General features: G+C 51.2%; 6 protein-coding genes across 6 annotated transcripts; 2 read left to right on the forward strand and 4 right to left on the reverse strand.

The window, feature by feature from the left end:
• Nucleotides 1-459: 459 nt before the first annotated feature.
• On the reverse strand, nucleotides 460-804 carry C8Q69DRAFT_509278 (CSL family zinc fnger-containing protein; the record flags this gene model as incomplete). Its single annotated transcript, XM_028633079.1, has 2 exons — nucleotides 460-519; nucleotides 610-804. The coding sequence occupies 2 exons, from the start codon at nucleotides 802-804 to the stop codon at nucleotides 460-462; spliced, it is 255 nt and encodes an 84-aa protein (XP_028482976.1).
• Nucleotides 805-1,256: 452 nt separating this feature from the next.
• Nucleotides 1,257-2,919, reverse strand: C8Q69DRAFT_475944 (hypothetical protein). The gene is made up of 4 exons (XM_028631229.1): nucleotides 2,666-2,919; nucleotides 2,455-2,553; nucleotides 1,791-2,356; nucleotides 1,257-1,686 (listed from the first exon to the last, which is right to left on the reverse strand). The coding sequence occupies exons 1-4, from the start codon at nucleotides 2,807-2,809 to the stop codon at nucleotides 1,416-1,418; spliced, it is 1,080 nt and encodes a 359-aa protein (XP_028482977.1). The 5' UTR covers nucleotides 2,810-2,919; the 3' UTR covers nucleotides 1,257-1,415.
• A 591-nt stretch (nucleotides 2,920-3,510) lies between these two features.
• Nucleotides 3,511-6,450, reverse strand: C8Q69DRAFT_67337 (putative transcription regulator BDF1). Its single transcript, XM_028633907.1, has 2 exons — nucleotides 6,233-6,450; nucleotides 3,511-6,098 (listed from the first exon to the last, which is right to left on the reverse strand). The coding sequence occupies exons 1-2, from the start codon at nucleotides 6,331-6,333 to the stop codon at nucleotides 3,719-3,721; spliced, it is 2,481 nt and encodes an 826-aa protein (XP_028482978.1). The 5' UTR covers nucleotides 6,334-6,450; the 3' UTR covers nucleotides 3,511-3,718.
• Nucleotides 6,451-9,068: 2,618 nt separating this feature from the next.
• On the forward strand, nucleotides 9,069-12,324 carry C8Q69DRAFT_436224 (WD40-repeat-containing domain protein). The gene is made up of 2 exons (XM_028628562.1): nucleotides 9,069-9,862; nucleotides 9,920-12,324. The coding sequence occupies exons 1-2, from the start codon at nucleotides 9,285-9,287 to the stop codon at nucleotides 11,871-11,873; spliced, it is 2,532 nt and encodes an 843-aa protein (XP_028482979.1). The 5' UTR covers nucleotides 9,069-9,284; the 3' UTR covers nucleotides 11,874-12,324.
• A 364-nt stretch (nucleotides 12,325-12,688) lies between these two features.
• C8Q69DRAFT_529905 (cell cycle regulatory protein) lies at nucleotides 12,689-15,800 on the reverse strand (the record flags this gene model as incomplete). Its single annotated transcript, XM_028633710.1, has 2 exons — nucleotides 12,689-14,502; nucleotides 14,780-15,800. 2 exons carry the CDS (start codon nucleotides 15,798-15,800, stop codon nucleotides 12,821-12,823), a joined length of 2,703 nt encoding a protein of 900 aa, XP_028482980.1. The 3' UTR covers nucleotides 12,689-12,820.
• Nucleotides 15,801-16,029: 229 nt separating this feature from the next.
• On the forward strand, nucleotides 16,030-17,731 carry C8Q69DRAFT_67420 (geranylgeranyl transferase type-2 subunit alpha). The gene is made up of 4 exons (XM_028633908.1): nucleotides 16,030-16,229; nucleotides 16,286-16,396; nucleotides 16,458-17,037; nucleotides 17,088-17,731. The coding sequence occupies exons 1-4, from the start codon at nucleotides 16,221-16,223 to the stop codon at nucleotides 17,456-17,458; spliced, it is 1,071 nt and encodes a 356-aa protein (XP_028482981.1). The 5' UTR covers nucleotides 16,030-16,220; the 3' UTR covers nucleotides 17,459-17,731.
• Nucleotides 17,732-18,035: the final 304 nt, after the last annotated feature.

Below are 18,035 nucleotides of genomic sequence, written 5' to 3' on the forward strand. Positions count from 1 at the left end.
TCCCCATGAGAAGCGCATCGTCTCAATCCAACCTTGGCTATGCCCCGTACCTTGCCAGCTCCGCCGACCCAGCCTACCGTATACCTCAGTCAAGCAGAAGCTGCAGGAGTATATCGTAGCCAAGATGCGCCAATACAAGGCTGTAGGCCGGTCGTGTCTCTGCCGGCACTCACGACAGCGGCGCGTGTCGCGCTGGGACGGGCGCGGGAGCCGGAGGCCTCAAGGACAAAAGCGGGATGCTGTCAGAGTTTCCAAACCAGGCCGTAACTCGAGTGCTGTCCTTAAGTATGCGGCGGTCTGTCCGTGGCCAATCTCTCCTCTCCGCGAGGAGACAGAGCCGGTCTCGCCCAAGCCCCCGCAATAATTGCCGGATGACATATCACATCTCATATATCCTCTCCCTTATTTCCCTCGGAAGAGAAAAAGAAACCATAACCAAAACCAAAAGCAACACGCTAACTACGCCTGCACCGCAACACCCTCAGCCGGCTTCATATCCTCATCCTTCGGTAGATCAGACTAACAAACACAACACCACATCGTCAGCAAAAGAGAGTACAAAAACACAAACCCAAATCCAAAGATGGGGGGGCAAAAGTTCAAACTCACCACCTCAAAAATCACCCTCACCATCAAACTACAACTCGGACACACCGCAATATCCTCTCCATCGCGCAGATCCGCAATCGCAATCTCGAACCGATCGCCACATGGACACGGGTAATGATATATCTGGAGGTTCGGGTCGAAAGTCATATCTTCGATCTCGACTTCGTCGTAGATGGAGAGAGATTCGTCGGCCATGGTTGAGGACTATCGGATCGGTGTGCGCGTAGATACGTATGTAGAGTAGAGTAGAGTAGAGGAGAAGTATTGATTTCAAACTGTCGTTGATGTATGTATCTTTAGTGGATCAGTTGTCCGGGTATTTGGATATCGTAAAGTAGTCGTGAAAATGACACAGTCGGGGTTTTTTTTTTTCTTCGCGCAGGAAAAAAGTGCCAGTGGCGGACCAGAGATTCTTGAATCTTCACCAACTGAAAGAAGCTTTTTTTGACTTTCGCCGCGGCGGGCGGTTTTTTGAGGATTGTCACGTGATTGCGGGGGTTGTTGTATGCGCGGAATTCGAAGTAGTTATGTTGTTTTGACTATGTTTAATATTTGGATAGTGGGATTTGAATGAATGAGGATGAGTTGCTTTTTCCCTTTCTTTGAAATGAAATGCGTTCTCTTTACGTTCCCAGCGAAGTATCATAGTCCATACTGGATATCCTATTAGTAAAATATCTATAGATCTATACAGGCGACAATTACAATCTACCGCAGAATCCATATTCACAGGGGTATCAAACAGTCGAAAAAAAAAAGAAAAAGAAAAAGAAAGCCGCCACGCAAAATCAACATAATCCACCATCCTATCCTCCCAACCGCTTGACTTCCATCTTGACAGCTTCCATCTCCTTGAGCAGTGCTCCGTACCGCCGGGCGATTTCAGCCATAGTTCCCGCGCCGGCATTGTTTTCTTGAGCAGAACCTGTTCCTTCGTAGGATTCGAGTTCTTTGATTAGAGATTTTTCCTTCTCCTCCAATCTTCTGCGTGTGTCTTGGAGATGGTCGCGGTAGTTAGTCAGCGCGGCGAGCGCGTCGGGCGTGTAGATGGCTGAGAGTGTTTCTAGTTTCATGACTCTGGAATATCGCGGGTTGCATGTTAGTAATTTGCAGAAATGAGTCCAGAGTTGAATCAATAGAAAAGAAATAAAAAATAAGAGAATTCTCGACAATCCACATACCGAACTTTACCCTCCACCGCCTCAGCAACCGTCGCCAAATGCTCCGCCTTCGACTTAGACGCTCTCGCTAATGCCCCATGTTTCGTCCGCTCCAGCAACTCTACCGTTCGTTCCATGATCTCTCCCCGCACCGCAAATACCGCCGCTGCCGTAGCTGCCATCTTTCTCCTAGCCGCTGGAAGCTCGGCCAGTTGAAGGGCTCGCAGAGCAGCCATCCGTGCAGAAACCTGCGAAGACACCGTAACCTGCGGTGTCATCCTGGCGCTACTCTGGCGCGGACGGGCGCGAAGACGAGACTGATTCGCAAGAGAAGGAATATGTGAAGAAATCGGTGCCTGTTGAGAGGCCTCTGCTCCTGCTTCTGCGATGGCTCGGAGAGTGTCTAGGTTCGAAGAGAAGAGCTTCGAGAGAGCACGCGCGATGCTCTCGGCGTTGTAGTGGAATGTTTCGAAATCTGGTGATAGGAGAGAAAGCATGTCCTCTCCGTCGCGGATATCTCGTGTGGATTCTTCTGGAGGTATGGGGGACTGGAGATAGAGGGCTATGATGGCGATGAGATCACGGAGCTGTTGTTCAGATTATTTCAGTCAGCAAGTCGTTTCCAGAAGCACAATTGTTTCCCAATACACAATAGATCCAAGTAAATAAATAACAAAAAACCAACCTCATCCGGTAAAACACTTCTCAAATCCAGCGCAACCCTCTCCAGCGCCCGTTTCTTAATCTGCCTCTTCGCATTCCGAATCTGCAACTCCCTCAATTCCTACATTTTCATAGAAATCTCACTCGTCAGAAACCGTTTCCATTGCGCCTATACATTGGCTTTTGCTTTCCACGATCCACGGGTCGCATGTGCATTGTTCGGGACAACTTACATTCTGAACGGCCTTGCGCGCCGGGTGGGCGTCATTGGCGCGCGTGGAGCCATCAGGGTTTAGTAACTCGGTGGTTAGATGCTGGTAGAGCTTTTTGAATTGAGGATTGTTTTCGAGAATTGCTGGATCGCATGGTGGGATCATGTTGGAGCTGGGAATAGCCTGGGATTGTTGCTCACATTTACCCGGAGTCGCGAAGGCGTGCGGAGAACCTTAAGATCTACTGTAGCTTAGAAGAACGGCTCCCGGTGGGGACAATCGGAGCGATGTTAAGCGACGCCAACAACGCCTACTAGCGGATTTCACAATATTCTAACGCCATCTTCCTCATGGCACATGTCCGGCAGACCATGTTGACCACAACTACGAAAGAACTGCTGTATCGAGATATTTCATTATACATTACAGAAGAACCAATGTGCATCTCGCTGCAGTTTTCACATTTTCACGTTTCATATTCATACAGGACATCTGGTATTCTCCTCGACCGCCTCTCAATCACAGCCACATAAAAGTCGAGAAGAATTTTCGCTCGAGACCTTCCCCTCCACACCTGCATGCAGAGAAGACGAGACCGCCAGTCAAAGTGACTGAATGGAAGCACGAGAGCACGACGTTGCTCATCGAACCAGGACATGCCGCTAGAAAAAAAAAAAAAAAAAAAAACAAGCAAAACACGACGTGAAAGACCAACCAGAGGATGCCAAACCAACAATCAGGCTAGCCATAGGTCTCATCTAATCGTCACGAGAAAACGAGAAAAAGCTTGCATGAAGTGAAGACCGGTAGGAATAGCAAGTATGTACAGGGACAAACGGAAGGCGGATACGGGTGTCATATGACAAACCATGAGGTTGTCCCGAGTGCGCTGCCGACCGAGCGAGGCCTGAAGCTAGTGCCAGAAATTATGTTGATTGATTAGAGCTGATTGCCCCCCAGACACAGTCAGGAAGCCATGGACGAGGAGGTTTGACGAAAGGCACGATCCGAAGAAAGATTCATCCGAAATATTAATATTGAGAGAAGAAGCAATGATGCTGGCAGATGCTGCGTTTACTCTTCCTCACTCTCCTCAGAATCGTCGTCTTCGTCGCTGCTCTCAACGTTTGCTTCGACCGACTGAATTGGCTCTGGAGACCGAACCCCACCACCTTGGAAGCGGGAAAGATTGCTCTCAAGCATGTTGATCTGAGCTTCCTGTTCGTATTTGCTCATTGGTTTATTCTTCTTTGGCTTCGGAGGCGCGGCACTCGGGATCGGAGCGTGTGGAATAACCTCCTCATCTTCTTCCATGACATGGGGAGCGTTCTTCTTGACGAACTTGAGAAGCATGACAAGAACTTCGTTGGGAAGCTCATCAATGTCAAGCTCGATCTCAGTCTCCTGTGTACCTTTGAGAGAAGGAACGTTGTTCTGGATGATCCGCAACGCTTCCTGCATTTTCTTGTCGGGCAGACTACTGATTCCATTGGAGATGATCCGCTTCTCCTGGTAGGTAACCAAGCGCTGCTTCTCCGGTTTCGAACTCTTGGCAGAAGCTTTCTTGTCCTTCTTGGAAAGGCCACCGGCTCTCTTGAGGTCTTTCTTTCCACTCTTGGATTTGCCCGACTTCTTGGCAGCCGGGGGAGTCTTCTTTTTCTTCTGGGTGATCGCTTCCACCTGCCTCGACATTTCCTCGATTTGGCGGCGAAGCAGTTGCAGCTTCTCACTGTCAGCATCATCATCGCTGTCTTCTGCGTCCTCGTCGCTTTCCTCGTCCGAGGAAGAGACACTCTGATGCTCAGGATGAGGCTCATGCGCTTCGATCCAGCGTGCCTTCTGCGCCCATTTCGCGTCAAACACCTCCTGGAGCTTCTGGCCCGCAATGTAGGTGGGATCACCAGGGATATTGAATTTGAAGCAATTCTTGAAGATCTGGCGGATATCGATCTCGAATTCCTTGGAATTCTCGTATTGTCCAGCCTTCAACTTAGCCTGCACGGTAGAGAGATCCATGGGTCTCTTGATGATGTTATGATAGGTGGGGATATTAAGGGCGACAGGATCAACGGGAACGTAGAAAGGAGCGGCAATGTTGTAGTACTTGTGCTTGTGCAGCTCGTCCAAGACCTCTTGGCAGAACTTCAGCTCCCACTGGTACTTCTTCTTTTTTGGCTTGGTAGTATAAGGCAGGTCGCGCTTGGGAGGGTGAATGGAACGCTTGGGTCGACCATCAGCATTCGTAGAATCACGACGGATCAACGGCAAGCCTTCAGGTCCCAAGGCAAAAGTAGTACTCTGGGGCGGACTGGCAGCGGGTTTGGGAGGCGTCGGACCAGCAACAACTCGCGATTCACGGCGCGCCGCTTGGGTCTTTGGTACAGAGACTGCAGCCTTCTTCGGCTTCTTCTCCTCAACCTCGTTGGCCCTGGGGAGATTGGTCATAGACTTCTCGAAGCTCGCCTTCAGTCGCTGACCTTCCTGTGCGACAATGTGATCAGGCCCGTTGAAGACCAGGGCATTCTGGGCCATCAATCTGACATCATCAGCCACGGCCTCAGGAGTCTCGTATTCGTTGTTTTTGAGCTTGCGCTCAATCGTCCCGAGGTCCATGGGCCGTGTGATGATGAGCGGGTAGTTGGGGATATTCAGCTTGATGGGATCTACGGGCTCCTTGTAGAATCGCGCGTCGTGGGAGCGCTTCAGGTTCTGGACAGCCTTCAAAAGGAACTTGTGCTGCATCTTGGTAATACCAAACTGTCCGTCAGTTCCGTCAGTCGGTTGTCCCACTGGCGTCTCTGTCGCAGGCGTAGGCGTAGGCGGCAGCTCGGGAACCTTGAAGCCAGGAGCATCACCATTGGTCTTGGTACGCTTGGCAGCAGGCTCTTCGCTGCCATCGGCTTCACGTTCCCGCGAGACCTTGGTGGGTGACGGTGGCGCATCAACCATCTCCTGGTCGGCAGATGGCTGAGCCGAGGTTTCCTGTGCAGAAGGAGCGGGTTTCGAGGGGGAGGGGTGATGAGGCAGGTCTGAGGGTGCTGCAGACGCCGGCTTGGCCTCGGCCGTGTCCTGCATCTTGTTCTCAGAGGGCACGTTCTCAGGAACCGTGCTGGGGGCGGAGGCGTCCTGCGTAGAGACTGGAGTCGTGGAGGCCTGTTCAGGCTTCGGTTCTGAAGGCTCAGCGGGCTTGGGCTCAGTGTCTGTCTTTGCGGGTGCCGACTCATCCATCGAGTCCTTTGTACCGTTCAATGCGGGAGACTTCGGAGACGAGGGAGTGGCGACCTCATCCTTGATGGTATTGCTCGCGCCGTTGGTAAGAGCAGGTTGGTCAGTGCCGTGTCCATTCACCGCTGGCGGGATGTCCTTGTCGGCCGTTACCGCAGCGGCCTCTGCAGGTTTATCTGACGGTTGTACCTGCGCCGCTGCTTTGATTTCGTGAACAGTGTCCTGCGACCTGCAATGTGGTCAGCGGATCAGAGATCCAGAGCACGATGGAGAGAAAGATTAACATAGCAGACGTCGTCCCAACGACGTGACGTAAGAATCGAGACGAGAGTAGAGAGAGGGCAAAGGGAGCGTGATGCTTACCCAGTAATCTTGGAATCCAGAGAGACATCAGTCACGGCCGGTGGCAGCTGAGTCTTGTCCTCCTTCAGGACAGTCGTCCCCTCAGGAGGCGGCGTCGCCATGATAAGGTCCCTGCAGGTCCTCGACGGACCGATATACGCGATCTAACCAGTAGCAAAAGGCGGCGGAAAGCAAGCTCAGCTATCCAGGAATTTAAGGAGTGACGACACAATAATCAACTGAATACTCTGCGCTATCACAGGCTAAGACTCGAATCCCCGTTGACAGAGACCACCTGATTAGTTGACAGGAGATAAGAGGCGGAAGCAAGGGGAAGTGAGAGATGGTGGACAGAAGATGATTCAATTGCGAGAAGCGCGTTGTGGTAATCCGCGGAGCGGAGGGAAGCTGCCAGAGATACAGGAGATGGAGCAGCTGCCAAAGTGGAGAATGCGACAGAAGCCCTTTTATATCGCCAAGAGAAGAGGAAAGTTAGAGGTCACGTGGGCGGCGACAGTCCAACTAAAGCGGAGGCGGAAGGCAAAAAGGCGACAGACAGAGAGAGAGAGAGAGAGAGAGAGAGGAGGGAAAAAGAGACAGGCCGAAGGCGCCGAGATTCCCGCCCGCTTAAGAGGACGCGCCGGTCGGAACGAGCCAAGAAGGTGCTGGAGTCTGGAGTCAGGTGACCTGTGGCCGGAATGGGAGAGCACTGTCGCGAAAAGAAACCGGTGGTGCGTGTCGCGTGTCTCGATTCGCGCAGCTCTCTCGACCACAACAACCGCAGCTTCTGGCGGGCAGTCGAGGAAGTGGTCAATAGTCAATAGTAAATAATCAATAATAAATAAATAACGACAGGGTAAATAGATGGCCCGACGTGGCTGGGCCAGGGCAGGGGAATGGATGAGAGGGGGGTAGGGTAGGAGAGAACGCGACTAGCAGCAAACGCGTCTGGTAATAATTGCTGGGCAGTAGTAACCGAGGATACAGGGCGGTCAGGTCAGGTGCTCATAGCAGGGAGGCGGTAACCTGACTTGTCGGCGCGCAGCTCAGCTCAGCTCCAGAAAGAGAGACTGAGAAAATCGGAGGGGGTGCTAGAATCCTTAAGTACGAGCGCCCTGGTCGCGGTCACCGGCCGGCTGCCGCTAGCTCCGGTCGCCCACGCTAGTCCCGATCATCCTGGTTCAGGCCATTTCAGGCCGTCTGATTCGCTCGACTGGATCAACTAGCGCCACTAGGGCGATCTGATTGGCCGTCTGCATCCGGAAGCAGATTCGCGAATCCTGGATTCTGCCAGACTTCACCACCCAAAGAGCGAACAGACTGACATCGACCAAGACCCTCGAGACAAGGAGCGGGCCTCAGCCACATCCTCCTCTGCTTAGACCAAACCCTGTTCAGAACTCCAGATCCTGGCGCGCGTTCTGTTCTGCTCTACTACTACTATATCAGATATGTATTAAGATGTAATTTATCCTCATATCTAGGTAGATACAAGTTCAGTGATCCGGATCGGAGGTGACGGTCATGTGCAGGACGCTGAGATGCAGGGCCGGATAAAGGGGTTGTTGCAGGAGTGGTCATTATGGCCTGCCGTATTCTGTTTACTCAGTCCGCCTGTTGCACCTCCATAGTCCATACTGCTATTAATTATGTCTGCCTGATTGCCTAATCGGCAAGGCAACCACACAAACCAGCTTGGTTATTATTGCATTAGTTATACCGATTTATGTACTGTAGTTATGTAGTTTAGTTACTTAACTAACCAACAATAGTTAACTACCATCATCTTCAGGGCTCTTCCAGAAGAGTTCGGATGTATATATCAGATTACCAATTGGTAGCGCGTCCCTGATTTATGTCCAAAGCTCTTCTGGAACTAAGCCCACAATTCTCATCATCGACGGCTTATAACCAGCAATCTTATTGCATTTCTCAGAAGTCAGAAACGTATATTATTACTATACCATATAGTACGTATTTGGGATCGACCGCATCCACGCCAGGGCTCAGGGCTGAGCCCTCCCCTTGCGTCGCTTTGGGACTAGTCAGACTCGTCCCCACCGCCTTGGGGCTTCTCTTGGCGGTATCTGGCAGGCAGCAGCAATCTTCTTGAACGGGGAAACTTTGAAGAAATTTTCTTCCCGGCCGTCCATATCAGAATCACGACCCCCACAGAGCTGTAAGTCCCGTCGGGCGCTGAAGGTGCGCACAGCCTAAAAAAAGATGCTGCCCGTTGCCGACTATGACCACAATTAAGAGCATTTCCGTTCCATCTCTGTAGGGCAGATCAGGTCGCCTTTGTACGACGCAGACTTCAAACCGCACCAGTAACGCGGTTCAAGATGGGAGCAACCGACACTCTTGGCAATGTCCGCGGTTAGTCTCATCATGACCAGAAGACTAAAACTGGAAAAGCATGCCAGGCCAGGCCCAACGGCATAGTGACGCTTTCCCATCGATTTCAGCGTACGTCGTGGCGACCCCCAGAAACAAGCAATGTAAAGACAGCTAGCTCCGCATCGCGCGAAGGTATACAGACGATATCGAGACAACGCAGCTGTTATTAGTAAGATGAAAAAGCAGAGGCATTATCGTAAGAGTAGAAGCGTATTCAAGACTTCAGAGGTCCCATGAAGCACGCAATAAGCCGGTGGTCGGCTGGACGAAGGAACCGCAGACGTCCATCGATGGTAGCAGCAAAGGGGGAACACAGTGGCAGAAATAATAGCTTCATCTCCAATATAATCTATCAAGCAACCATTCCGGAGTCCAGGCAGATAGGATGAGGAAGAGTTCCTGGTTGGCGAGACTACTAGGTCGACAACGGAGCGGAAGTTCTCCCTCCTACTGCGGGCCCTAAGCTCCAATAGGCCAAGTGCGTATACAGAAGTTCAGAACTTTTTTCCCACAAGCATCACCGCCTGAGACTGCGACGGCCTGCGGCTCGACAGAGACTCAACAGCTCGATTTTTCTTCCTTGGTGAAGGCTGGGAATCGTTTCCCATCATCTAGAGCTCGTTTCTGCGACCCTTGTTCTTAGTCTGCCGCCCCGTTGCGTGCGGATCTATTCAAAATGGGGAACAAGAAGGCTTCTCGTCCGGCCGCCTCGAAAACTTCGTCCGCCTCGTCGCCCGCGGTATCGGGGGGAACGCAGCTTGGAAATAAGTCTGCGATCTTGCGAGCCGTCTTCTCGCCTTCTGAATACCAATTAGCGCTCTTTGCTTCGGTCATTCAAGGCCTGGATGGGCAACATCTTCGCATCCATGACACCAACACTGGACGTCTGCAATGCGATCATGCGGCCGCTCCCAAGGAGACGATCACTTCGCTGGACTGGGGTTACTACTACGGAGATCGCCAGCGTCCTCGGGAGCAGCAGTCAAAGAAGAAGAGAAAGAGAAGTTCCGGAGTGAACGGCGCTGTGGACGGACTAGACAAGGGAGATGCAGTCGTTGCTTTCGGAACAAGCACATCCGACATCCGCATGTACTCTCCCTCCGAGGACAAGATTGTTGGAACGCTGTCGGGTGGTCACGAGAATGGAATCAGAGATTTCAAATTTACCGCCAAACGGCCTGGTCTGGAAGGATGGAGTATTGGAGGTGATAATAAGCTGGTTCAATGGGACCTGCGCACTGGGCAATCTATCAGGTAAGAGATGAGCGCAAATACTCGTATGGTTCTACAGGATCTGATCTGAATCTCTAGAACGATCAATCTGCCGACCTCGTCAGTCGTATCGGCGCTGTCTAGACCGGTGCCTTCCAACCCGCCACTGGTCTGCGCATCACAGACACCCTACATCATTGATGTCGAGGGCTCCAGCGAGCCACGGGCCTTCCCTGCCATGCGCAACCCCATCCACACACTTATCGCCTCTTCTGCGGATGAGTCTCTGCTTTCGGGACACTTTCTGGCTTCGGACGGGGATCGGTATATCAACGTCTTTGACTCCCGGAAGCAAAAGCTGGTTCTCAATCTCGTGGCTGAGAAAGAGGTATCCGATCTGTCATTCTACCCTGGGTCGGATGCGCAGGAGAATGGCGATGAATCTTTGCCGGTCAAGAAGCAGCTTCTTGCCGCCGTCACCCAGGATGGCGCCATTGAGCTTTTCTCCAAACCGTTTTTCCAATCCGAAGAGTCGCAAAATACAAAGGCTACGAGTCTGAAGTCGAGAAGCAAGCAGATGACCAGAAGGGCGGATGCGTTTGTCAGGATCATCAAGTCCGACAAGTCTGGAAGCCTTGTCCCCGTCGTGACGACTACCTTTGAAGGACCAGACCTAGTCATTGCATATGCTGATGCAGCAGTAAACCCCGTGTTCGAACGCGTGCGATGGCAGGACGAAAATACAGATGAGCTCGCTCTCAGCGGTACCAAGGAGATCGTGAAGGGCAAGTCTTCATCCTCTTTGTCTGCTGCGACTCTGAATGGCATCAAAGAGGCAAGCAAGAGCCATGTCGATGAATCCAAGGCCGTGGTGGAGGAAGGAAACATCGCGGAAGACATCGAAATGGATGACTCTCGACAAGACGCTGTCTCCGTATCCAGCGACGAGGAGGTTTCCGACGATGAAGAGGATCGCAAGAAGTCAAAATCCAACGGAAAGCAACAGCAGCCACAGAAGCAGAAAGGTACGGATAAGGACGTCGATATGCAGGATGCCAATGCATCGGGCGATGAACAGGACGAGGAGGAAGCGGGTGAGCCTTCTTTCGGTGAGCTCATGCGTGCGAATGCCTCTGAACAGGCTATCGATGTGGAAGCCGAACTGGAGGATGATGTTGGCACAAGTGCGCTTGTACCAGGAAAATCAAATTCCACGGCTGTTCAGCTCCCCTCGGGTGTGTCCCTCTCCACTGTGCTTTCTCAGGCACTCAAGACGAACGACAGTGAGATGCTCGAGTCCTGCTTCCACACCGGCGATCTCTCCATCGTGCGCTCCACAATTCAGCGCTTGGATTCTTCTCTTGGTGCAACTCTGCTGCAGAGACTGGCAGAGCGTCTTTCTACGCGCCCCGGTCGCTATGGGCACCTTCTCGTGTGGGTGCAGTGGACCTGCATCACTCACGGTGGTGCTATTGCAGGAAAGGCAGACTTGCTAAAGAGAATGAGCACTCTCTTCAAGGTCATGGACCAGCGCTCTTCCAGCCTGCAATCCTTGCTCCTACTCAAGGGAAAGCTTGATATGTTGGATGCTCAGCTGCACCTTCGGCAATCTATTGCTAATCGTGGTATGGAGAGTGACGAGGACGAGGACAACATCATCTACGTTGAAGGTCAAGATGACGAGGACGACGACAGTGATGTCGAGGGCGCTACGGCCACTCCACGGACAAAGTCACTACGCGATAGGGCTGCTGACGAAGAGGATGCCACGATGAACGGCGTAGGCTCTGAATCGGATGATGAGGAGGACGAAGACGAAGAGGCAGACGAGGACGCAGACATCCTCGACGTCGAGGCTGAAGAGTCCGCCGGCTCTTCCGACGCGGAGGAATCTTTGGAAGAGAACGAGGACGAAGATGAAGACGACAGCGCTGGCTCGATGGCCGATTTCATCGCTGACACAGAAGATGAGTCCGAGGACGACGCTATATCGCATCAACCTCCTCCCAAGAAGAGCAAGCTCAGCAAGGGCAAGAAGGGCGGACGCAAGTAAAAAAACCTACACCCCCAATAGAACCTACTCGGGGAGCGGAAAAAGGGAGGCCATGTATCTCTTTTACTTTATTTTTCTTTCTTCAACCAAAAAAGAAAAGGTGGCGTCTGCATCGCATTGGAGTCTTTTGTCTTTTTAAGTTGTTCTTTCCCCGAGTTGCATGACCGTTCAAACAAGGAACAGTCCTGACTATCTCTCTTCTTCCTTTTTTTCTTATCTGTGTCATATTAGTTCCTTCGATTTCATCCTTCATCAGAGAGAAACTTGGGAAAAGGGACCGTGACATGTCATGTCGAATTTGTGTAATGTCACTTATAATTGAAGAAAAATTCTTTCGTTCCTATAAGTATACTGCCATATGCCATCTATACATTCGGTCGATGTAGCTTAAATCTCGTTTAACTACTTATGCGACGATATAGCGAAAGATATAAATAATAGCCAAAGTGAGTGAAAAAAAAAATCATTATCATTTCCCATGTTACGGAAATTGGCGTAGTTATACTTAATTTCGGTGCGGATATATATAGTTCTATACTCGATCACGCTAAGGGTCAACGTTTCTGATAACGATAAATATAACAGCAAGAATTTATTTATTTTACTCCGCGGCTTTTTTCATATATACGGAAAAACTGGTAATTTTTACCTGGATTATACAATAGTGCGTTACTTTTGGGTTATGATAGCCACTGGCGCTTTTGTCATTCGAAGACATAAGCCGTAGAAGTCTCCAAGGCTGCTTACTAGGTAGGAAGATTGACAAATACCTGTACCAAGATACAGCGAAGAGACCGATTAGCTTTAAGCTGGATGTCTAATAATAATGATTAATTGAGTCGTTGTTATTGATAATGGCTTCAACAAAGTGGGAAGCCAGCTGAGCGGCATAGAAATAAGTACACGGCTTGGCTTCTCAAGCTTAGGCACCGAAGACATCCGAAAAATCACCGGATAACCTCATTACTTTCCTTTTCTATCCCCTCCAGGCCTTCGAGGATCTCACTGCCTCCAAGAAGCCCACTGGCCCCTCCAATGCTCTTCCTTGCACCACTCCATACCTCGTGGAATTTGACGCTCTCGTCGCTGGACGCCACGATAATGCATCCCTCTTCTGCTGTCCTAGACCACCACAACCCGCCTTCCTTTCCCTTGGGAGATTGGACTGTCGAGCCTGACGAGATGGGGGATAGATCACTTGTGTCAAGACCACTGTGCGCGGACGACCTGCGGCCTATTGCACCCGTGACTGAAGGAGCAGGGGTTGCCGTAGCACTTGAGGATTCCTGCTCCGAGACACTTTCACGCAGAACGCTGAATATCGAATCGTTGGGACCACCTGGATAACTGATTGCCCAGAGGGCCCTGCCACAGTCACTATTGCTATTACCCGCGGTCTCTCCACTACCATTTACGTTCCAAGGAATAGCCACAACCTGTTCACAGCTCGGCCAAGCGAAAACGGCTATCCGAAATGGATGTTCTGGCTGTGCATAGCCGAAAGTAGCAACTATTTCGCGGCGTGTCTTGCTCCATATCAAGCTCGTCACTTGAGCGTGAACGTTGATAGTCGCCAGACGTGCTCCAGATGGCGTATGGTAGAAATGGATCGAACGATCATTTGAACCGCCACCGGTAGCAAGAAGAGAGGGCTGCCACGGCGCGAAAGCAATCGCTTTTACAGCTGCAGAATGGGCTAGCCTATGTTTCTGTCTATTAGAGGGTATCAGAATTGTCCGGCCTCGCCCAGATATCAGTGAGCCTGTGCGGACCAAGACCGATGGCGACAGACTTGGACCTTGGGTTGGGGCCCAAGATGGAAGGAATTGGCTCAGACGGCAATGTCGATCGAAAAGTCGATTGAGATGGGCATGTGCTGCGAAACGAGATAGAGCGCTCTGCGGTTGATCATTGGAAAGCCGCGAGCTAGTCGAAGACCGCGCTGAAACCTCGTTTCTGCTGGACAAGAGGATATCACGGAGCTCAAAGAGCAGGCAGGCGTTGTCATTACCTCCGGTTGCTAGAAACCTTCCGTCTGGCGACCAAGCTAAACCGCATATCTGCTGCGTGTGTGCGGAGATTTTGGCGATCAACGTCATGGAGCCATTCCAGTGGTGAGCATCTCTCGAGACATTGTCAGGCCATTCTACAGAATAATACCATACGTTGCCAAGGTCATCACCAACGACAAGGTCTTCGACCTCGACCTCAGTATTTGAAAACCTTTCTGACAGTCGGATCGATGGTGTTGGCTTGAATGCCACACACGAAACGGCGTTTGGCTGGCTGATTTCGAATCGTACCTCAGAATCGAAAGTACTCCATAGAGAGACCAGCCCACCTTGTCTGCCTACCGCCAGAATACTCCGCCCCCCTCGTGCGGAAGAGAAGGAGAGGGAAGTCACATGGTTTGCTGAAGGTTGACTAGAAAAAGGAGGATACTGGACACCAATAACCTCCGACCACAGATAGACCTGGCTGCTTAGGCCGACAGCAAGTATCCCCGCAGTGTAAGAGTAAGCGAGAGTCGAGCAGTAAAAGTCATCTCGTAATAGAGGAGCGTCGAGAACTCGGAAAGGCAAGGTTGGCACTGCTCGCTGACGAGAACCTTTCGAAGTGGACCCAGAACCTAGGTTTGTCACGGTTAGTGACCGTCTGAAGTGGAAGCGACTGCAATAAGGATATTGGGGGCAGACAGTGTCCACTTAGATATTGATAGGAGTCGGAGAAGCTTCACCAGCTTCTTATAATTTGATGGTTACGGTACTCTCGACTCGAATTCGTAATCTTGAATATAGATAGCTCCAATGATATATAATGCTTAAATAGCTTATAGTCCCTCGACGAACGGGGAGAAATTATACTATTCCTTGCATTGGAGTTGGAGAGGCTGCTGATGAACTTACGCTTGACTCCTTCTGCTCTCTTCCAAGCGTTATCCTTCCACGTAATAGGAGAATAACGTTCATAGTTCGAGGACGAAGGACTCGGTCTGGACTCGAAATGTGGCGAAATTCGACAGATATCAAGCATTCGGGTAGCTTGATCGATGTCTAAAGCTAGTGCCAGCCTTGCCTCGTGTTTTTCGCGCTCTTCCGCCGGCGTTGTCTTCTCGAGGAACTTGGCTATATACATAGGGGCAGTGGTCCCGCTCCCTAGAAGGCCTCCCATAGCATCGTTGATTCCAACTGGGGGGTTGCCGGTGGCAGCAGACGATCCCCCGACATTCCAGACTGCGCCAGCGCTGATTTGCCGTAGAGCATCGTTCAATCCTAATGCCCCATTACCTCGAAGAGCTGCTGCATCATTGACAAGATGTGGCATATAACGTGTAGAGTACCTGCGGTCCTGTGGTCTTCGTCTGGGAACGCTGGCCGCTCTTCGTGGCCGGGAGGGCATGAAGGGATCTGCACTATGGTCTCGTCGCCGATGAAATCGTTCCTCCGGAGACATATGTCGCGGAGCCTTGCTCAAACGAAAGGGCGTTGCAGGAGGATCGAAGGGTGCTCGAGCTGGTATAAAACGATCGGGAGACTTGGGGCTACTTGGAGTATTCAGTGCTGCCACAGCACTGACACATCGCCTCCCTGTTACGCTCTTTCTCTGAAGTCTTTCTGGGGTGGTCTCAGATGCGGACAGAATGCCTGCGATGATCGAATGGTCAACAGCGATGCCGGCATTTTGAACAATCCCCGTTTCGTCACACGGAGGCGTAGAAGCTCTTGCGCTAGCCTCTCCTGACGATTGTAGTGAGTGGAACTCGTCGGACGACGATGAACTTTGAGGGGTCAGAACTGGCAAGGGCTCAGCAGCGGATATATGTCCATTGTCATCTTCCGCGGAAACAGTGAGCTGGAAAGGACTAGGAGCTAGATGGTCTTTCGAGAGACGTGTCTCTTCCAAAGACTGGCATAACGGTATTGCCATCACTATAGCAGTGGCAACCTCAGAAAACAGGCATCAAACTACTCGTAACAAACATACTCCGGCAGAAGGAAGAATGAAAGTTGTGCTGGGGTCAGAACGCCACCAGCGGCCATAAAAATCATGTTAATTGAGACTGTAATTCAGGCGGGCGTCTTGAGCATTGCCCCCCGATGGTTATGGGAAGAGGTAACTGAAGAGCCTTGTCCTGCTTGCTATATTGGCCTGGACACGTGATGGGTGTTTTGAGTTTAGCGCTGAGATGTATGAGTGTCAACGCTGCTTCCCGCGCAGGCAGAGAGAGGCTTGATTAACCAGCAGCGACGAGGACGCCAGTCGCGAAAGGCTGCTCTTGAATTATTTTCGGGTTGCTGGATCAACTACGCAGGTATTGACTAGTATATATTTACGGCACTTAAGAAGATGTCCGGTGTAAATAATCCACCATCCCGTGATCCGCAGAATCCTCACTGATCGTTGATCACTAGCACGGCGCTCCTCTATATGGGACCTCTCAGACAAAGGCTCCCGAAGCTCGTCAAGAGGAAGCCAAGAAGATCGAGACTTATAGTGCGCTAGAGCGGCTCGTCCGTACTAAGGTATCCAGATAAGATGACATAGAGTTGCTGGATCTGCCAAATGCTGACCAGGCCTTGATAGATCCGTGAACAAGAGTTCACACCCGAGACATTGCAGAAAACGTCAGAGTTGTTATCATGGAACCCTGAGTACTACACGATATGGAATTACCGGCGTCTGGTCCTTCGTGACACGTTCTCAGTCGTGGCCGCAACTGGACCAGATGATCAGGCCGCCGATCAGATAGCCTCTATGATCAAGTCGGAGCTGCAATTTCTATTTCCTCTACTTCGCAAATTCCCAAAGTGTTACTGGATATGGAACCACCGCCGGTGGGTTTTGGAAGAGGCCCGGATTCTGCTTCCGACTCCAGTTGCGCGTCAATTCTGGCAAGAAGAGCTTGCGCTGGTAGGCAAGATGCTCAGCATGGATAATAGAAACTTCCATGGCTGGGGTTATCGCCGTGCAGTGATCGAAGTCCTTGAGAATTTCCCGCCCGACAAGAAGAGCATGGCTCAAGAAGAATTCGACTACACGACGAAGATGATCAAGACCAACCTCTCTAATTTTTCTGCGTGGCATAACCGGACTAAGCTTATTCAAAGGCTGTTGGATGAGAAATCAGCCAGTGATGAGGAGCGCAAAAAAATGCTTGATGATGGTAAGGCAGCTCCATTTGCTTGTCGTATAAATTACTGACGGGGATTGCAGAACTGGCCCTTATCCACCGTGCCTTTTTTGATCCCTACGATCAGTCTCTCTGGTTCTATCACCAAAATCTGATGTGTACATTTGACCCCGCCCTCGCACCCCAGACGATGGCTCCAAATTTGACGAATGCCGAACGTCTGGACTACATACAGACGGAGATCGAAAAGATCAAAGATATGCTGGATGGGGATGATGACTGCAAGTGGATCTACCAGTCACTTATTGGTTGCACCCTGTTGGCAGCTAAGATCGAGGGAGCCATATCCGCGGAAGCCAAGGCCAGTGTGTCGGGGTGGCTGAATCGCCTGAAGGAACTAGATCCTTTGCGGAGGGGTCGGTGGTTAGATCTGGAGAGTTCCTTGAATAGTTAGAATGTGGAAAGAAGCCGAATGGAATGGATCTGAAATATCTTGACTCGTGGCATCTAGAAAAAGCAGAAACCTGGATACCTATCCCGCAACTATGTAGGTGGAATGCTTTGAGTAAGGGTACGCTGTGGCGCAACTATGTATGTGAGATTGGGAGTTCACTGGTGTCGCGCGACCTCATAGTCACAGTGATAGAGCTGGCTTCCACACACAGAACCGTGCTTCTCCCTAACAGGGAATGTAGCCAACTCCCTCGTGGTTTCGTTTCTGGCAGATATGATATGACATGATAGACTGACGGGCGGTGGTTGTCCCTCCTGCCGATGTTCTGAGAACCGTATGGTAGAACGCTCTCCCAGTTCTGTGCCGTCCGTACCAGGAGAATCCGAGCCACCAGAGTTTCCGCGCCGAAGACAAAGAATGACAGCAGCGAATGAAGATGTCTTGGGTCCTGGAGTGGAGCGTTGACCGTGCTCGAAGCCCGCGACGAGGCGCAGTGGTTGACCCCTGGCGCCGTTGTTAAGTTAAGTTGTTAAAACCTCCGGGCGATGCGTCCGCTTCCCACGTCTCGCAACGCAAT

The sequence above is a fragment of the Paecilomyces variotii genome, assembly GCF_004022145.1.
Source record: "Paecilomyces variotii strain CBS 101075 chromosome Unknown C8Q69scaffold_10, whole genome shotgun sequence".
In the NCBI taxonomy this organism is placed as follows: domain Eukaryota; kingdom Fungi; phylum Ascomycota; class Eurotiomycetes; order Eurotiales; family Thermoascaceae; genus Paecilomyces; species Paecilomyces variotii.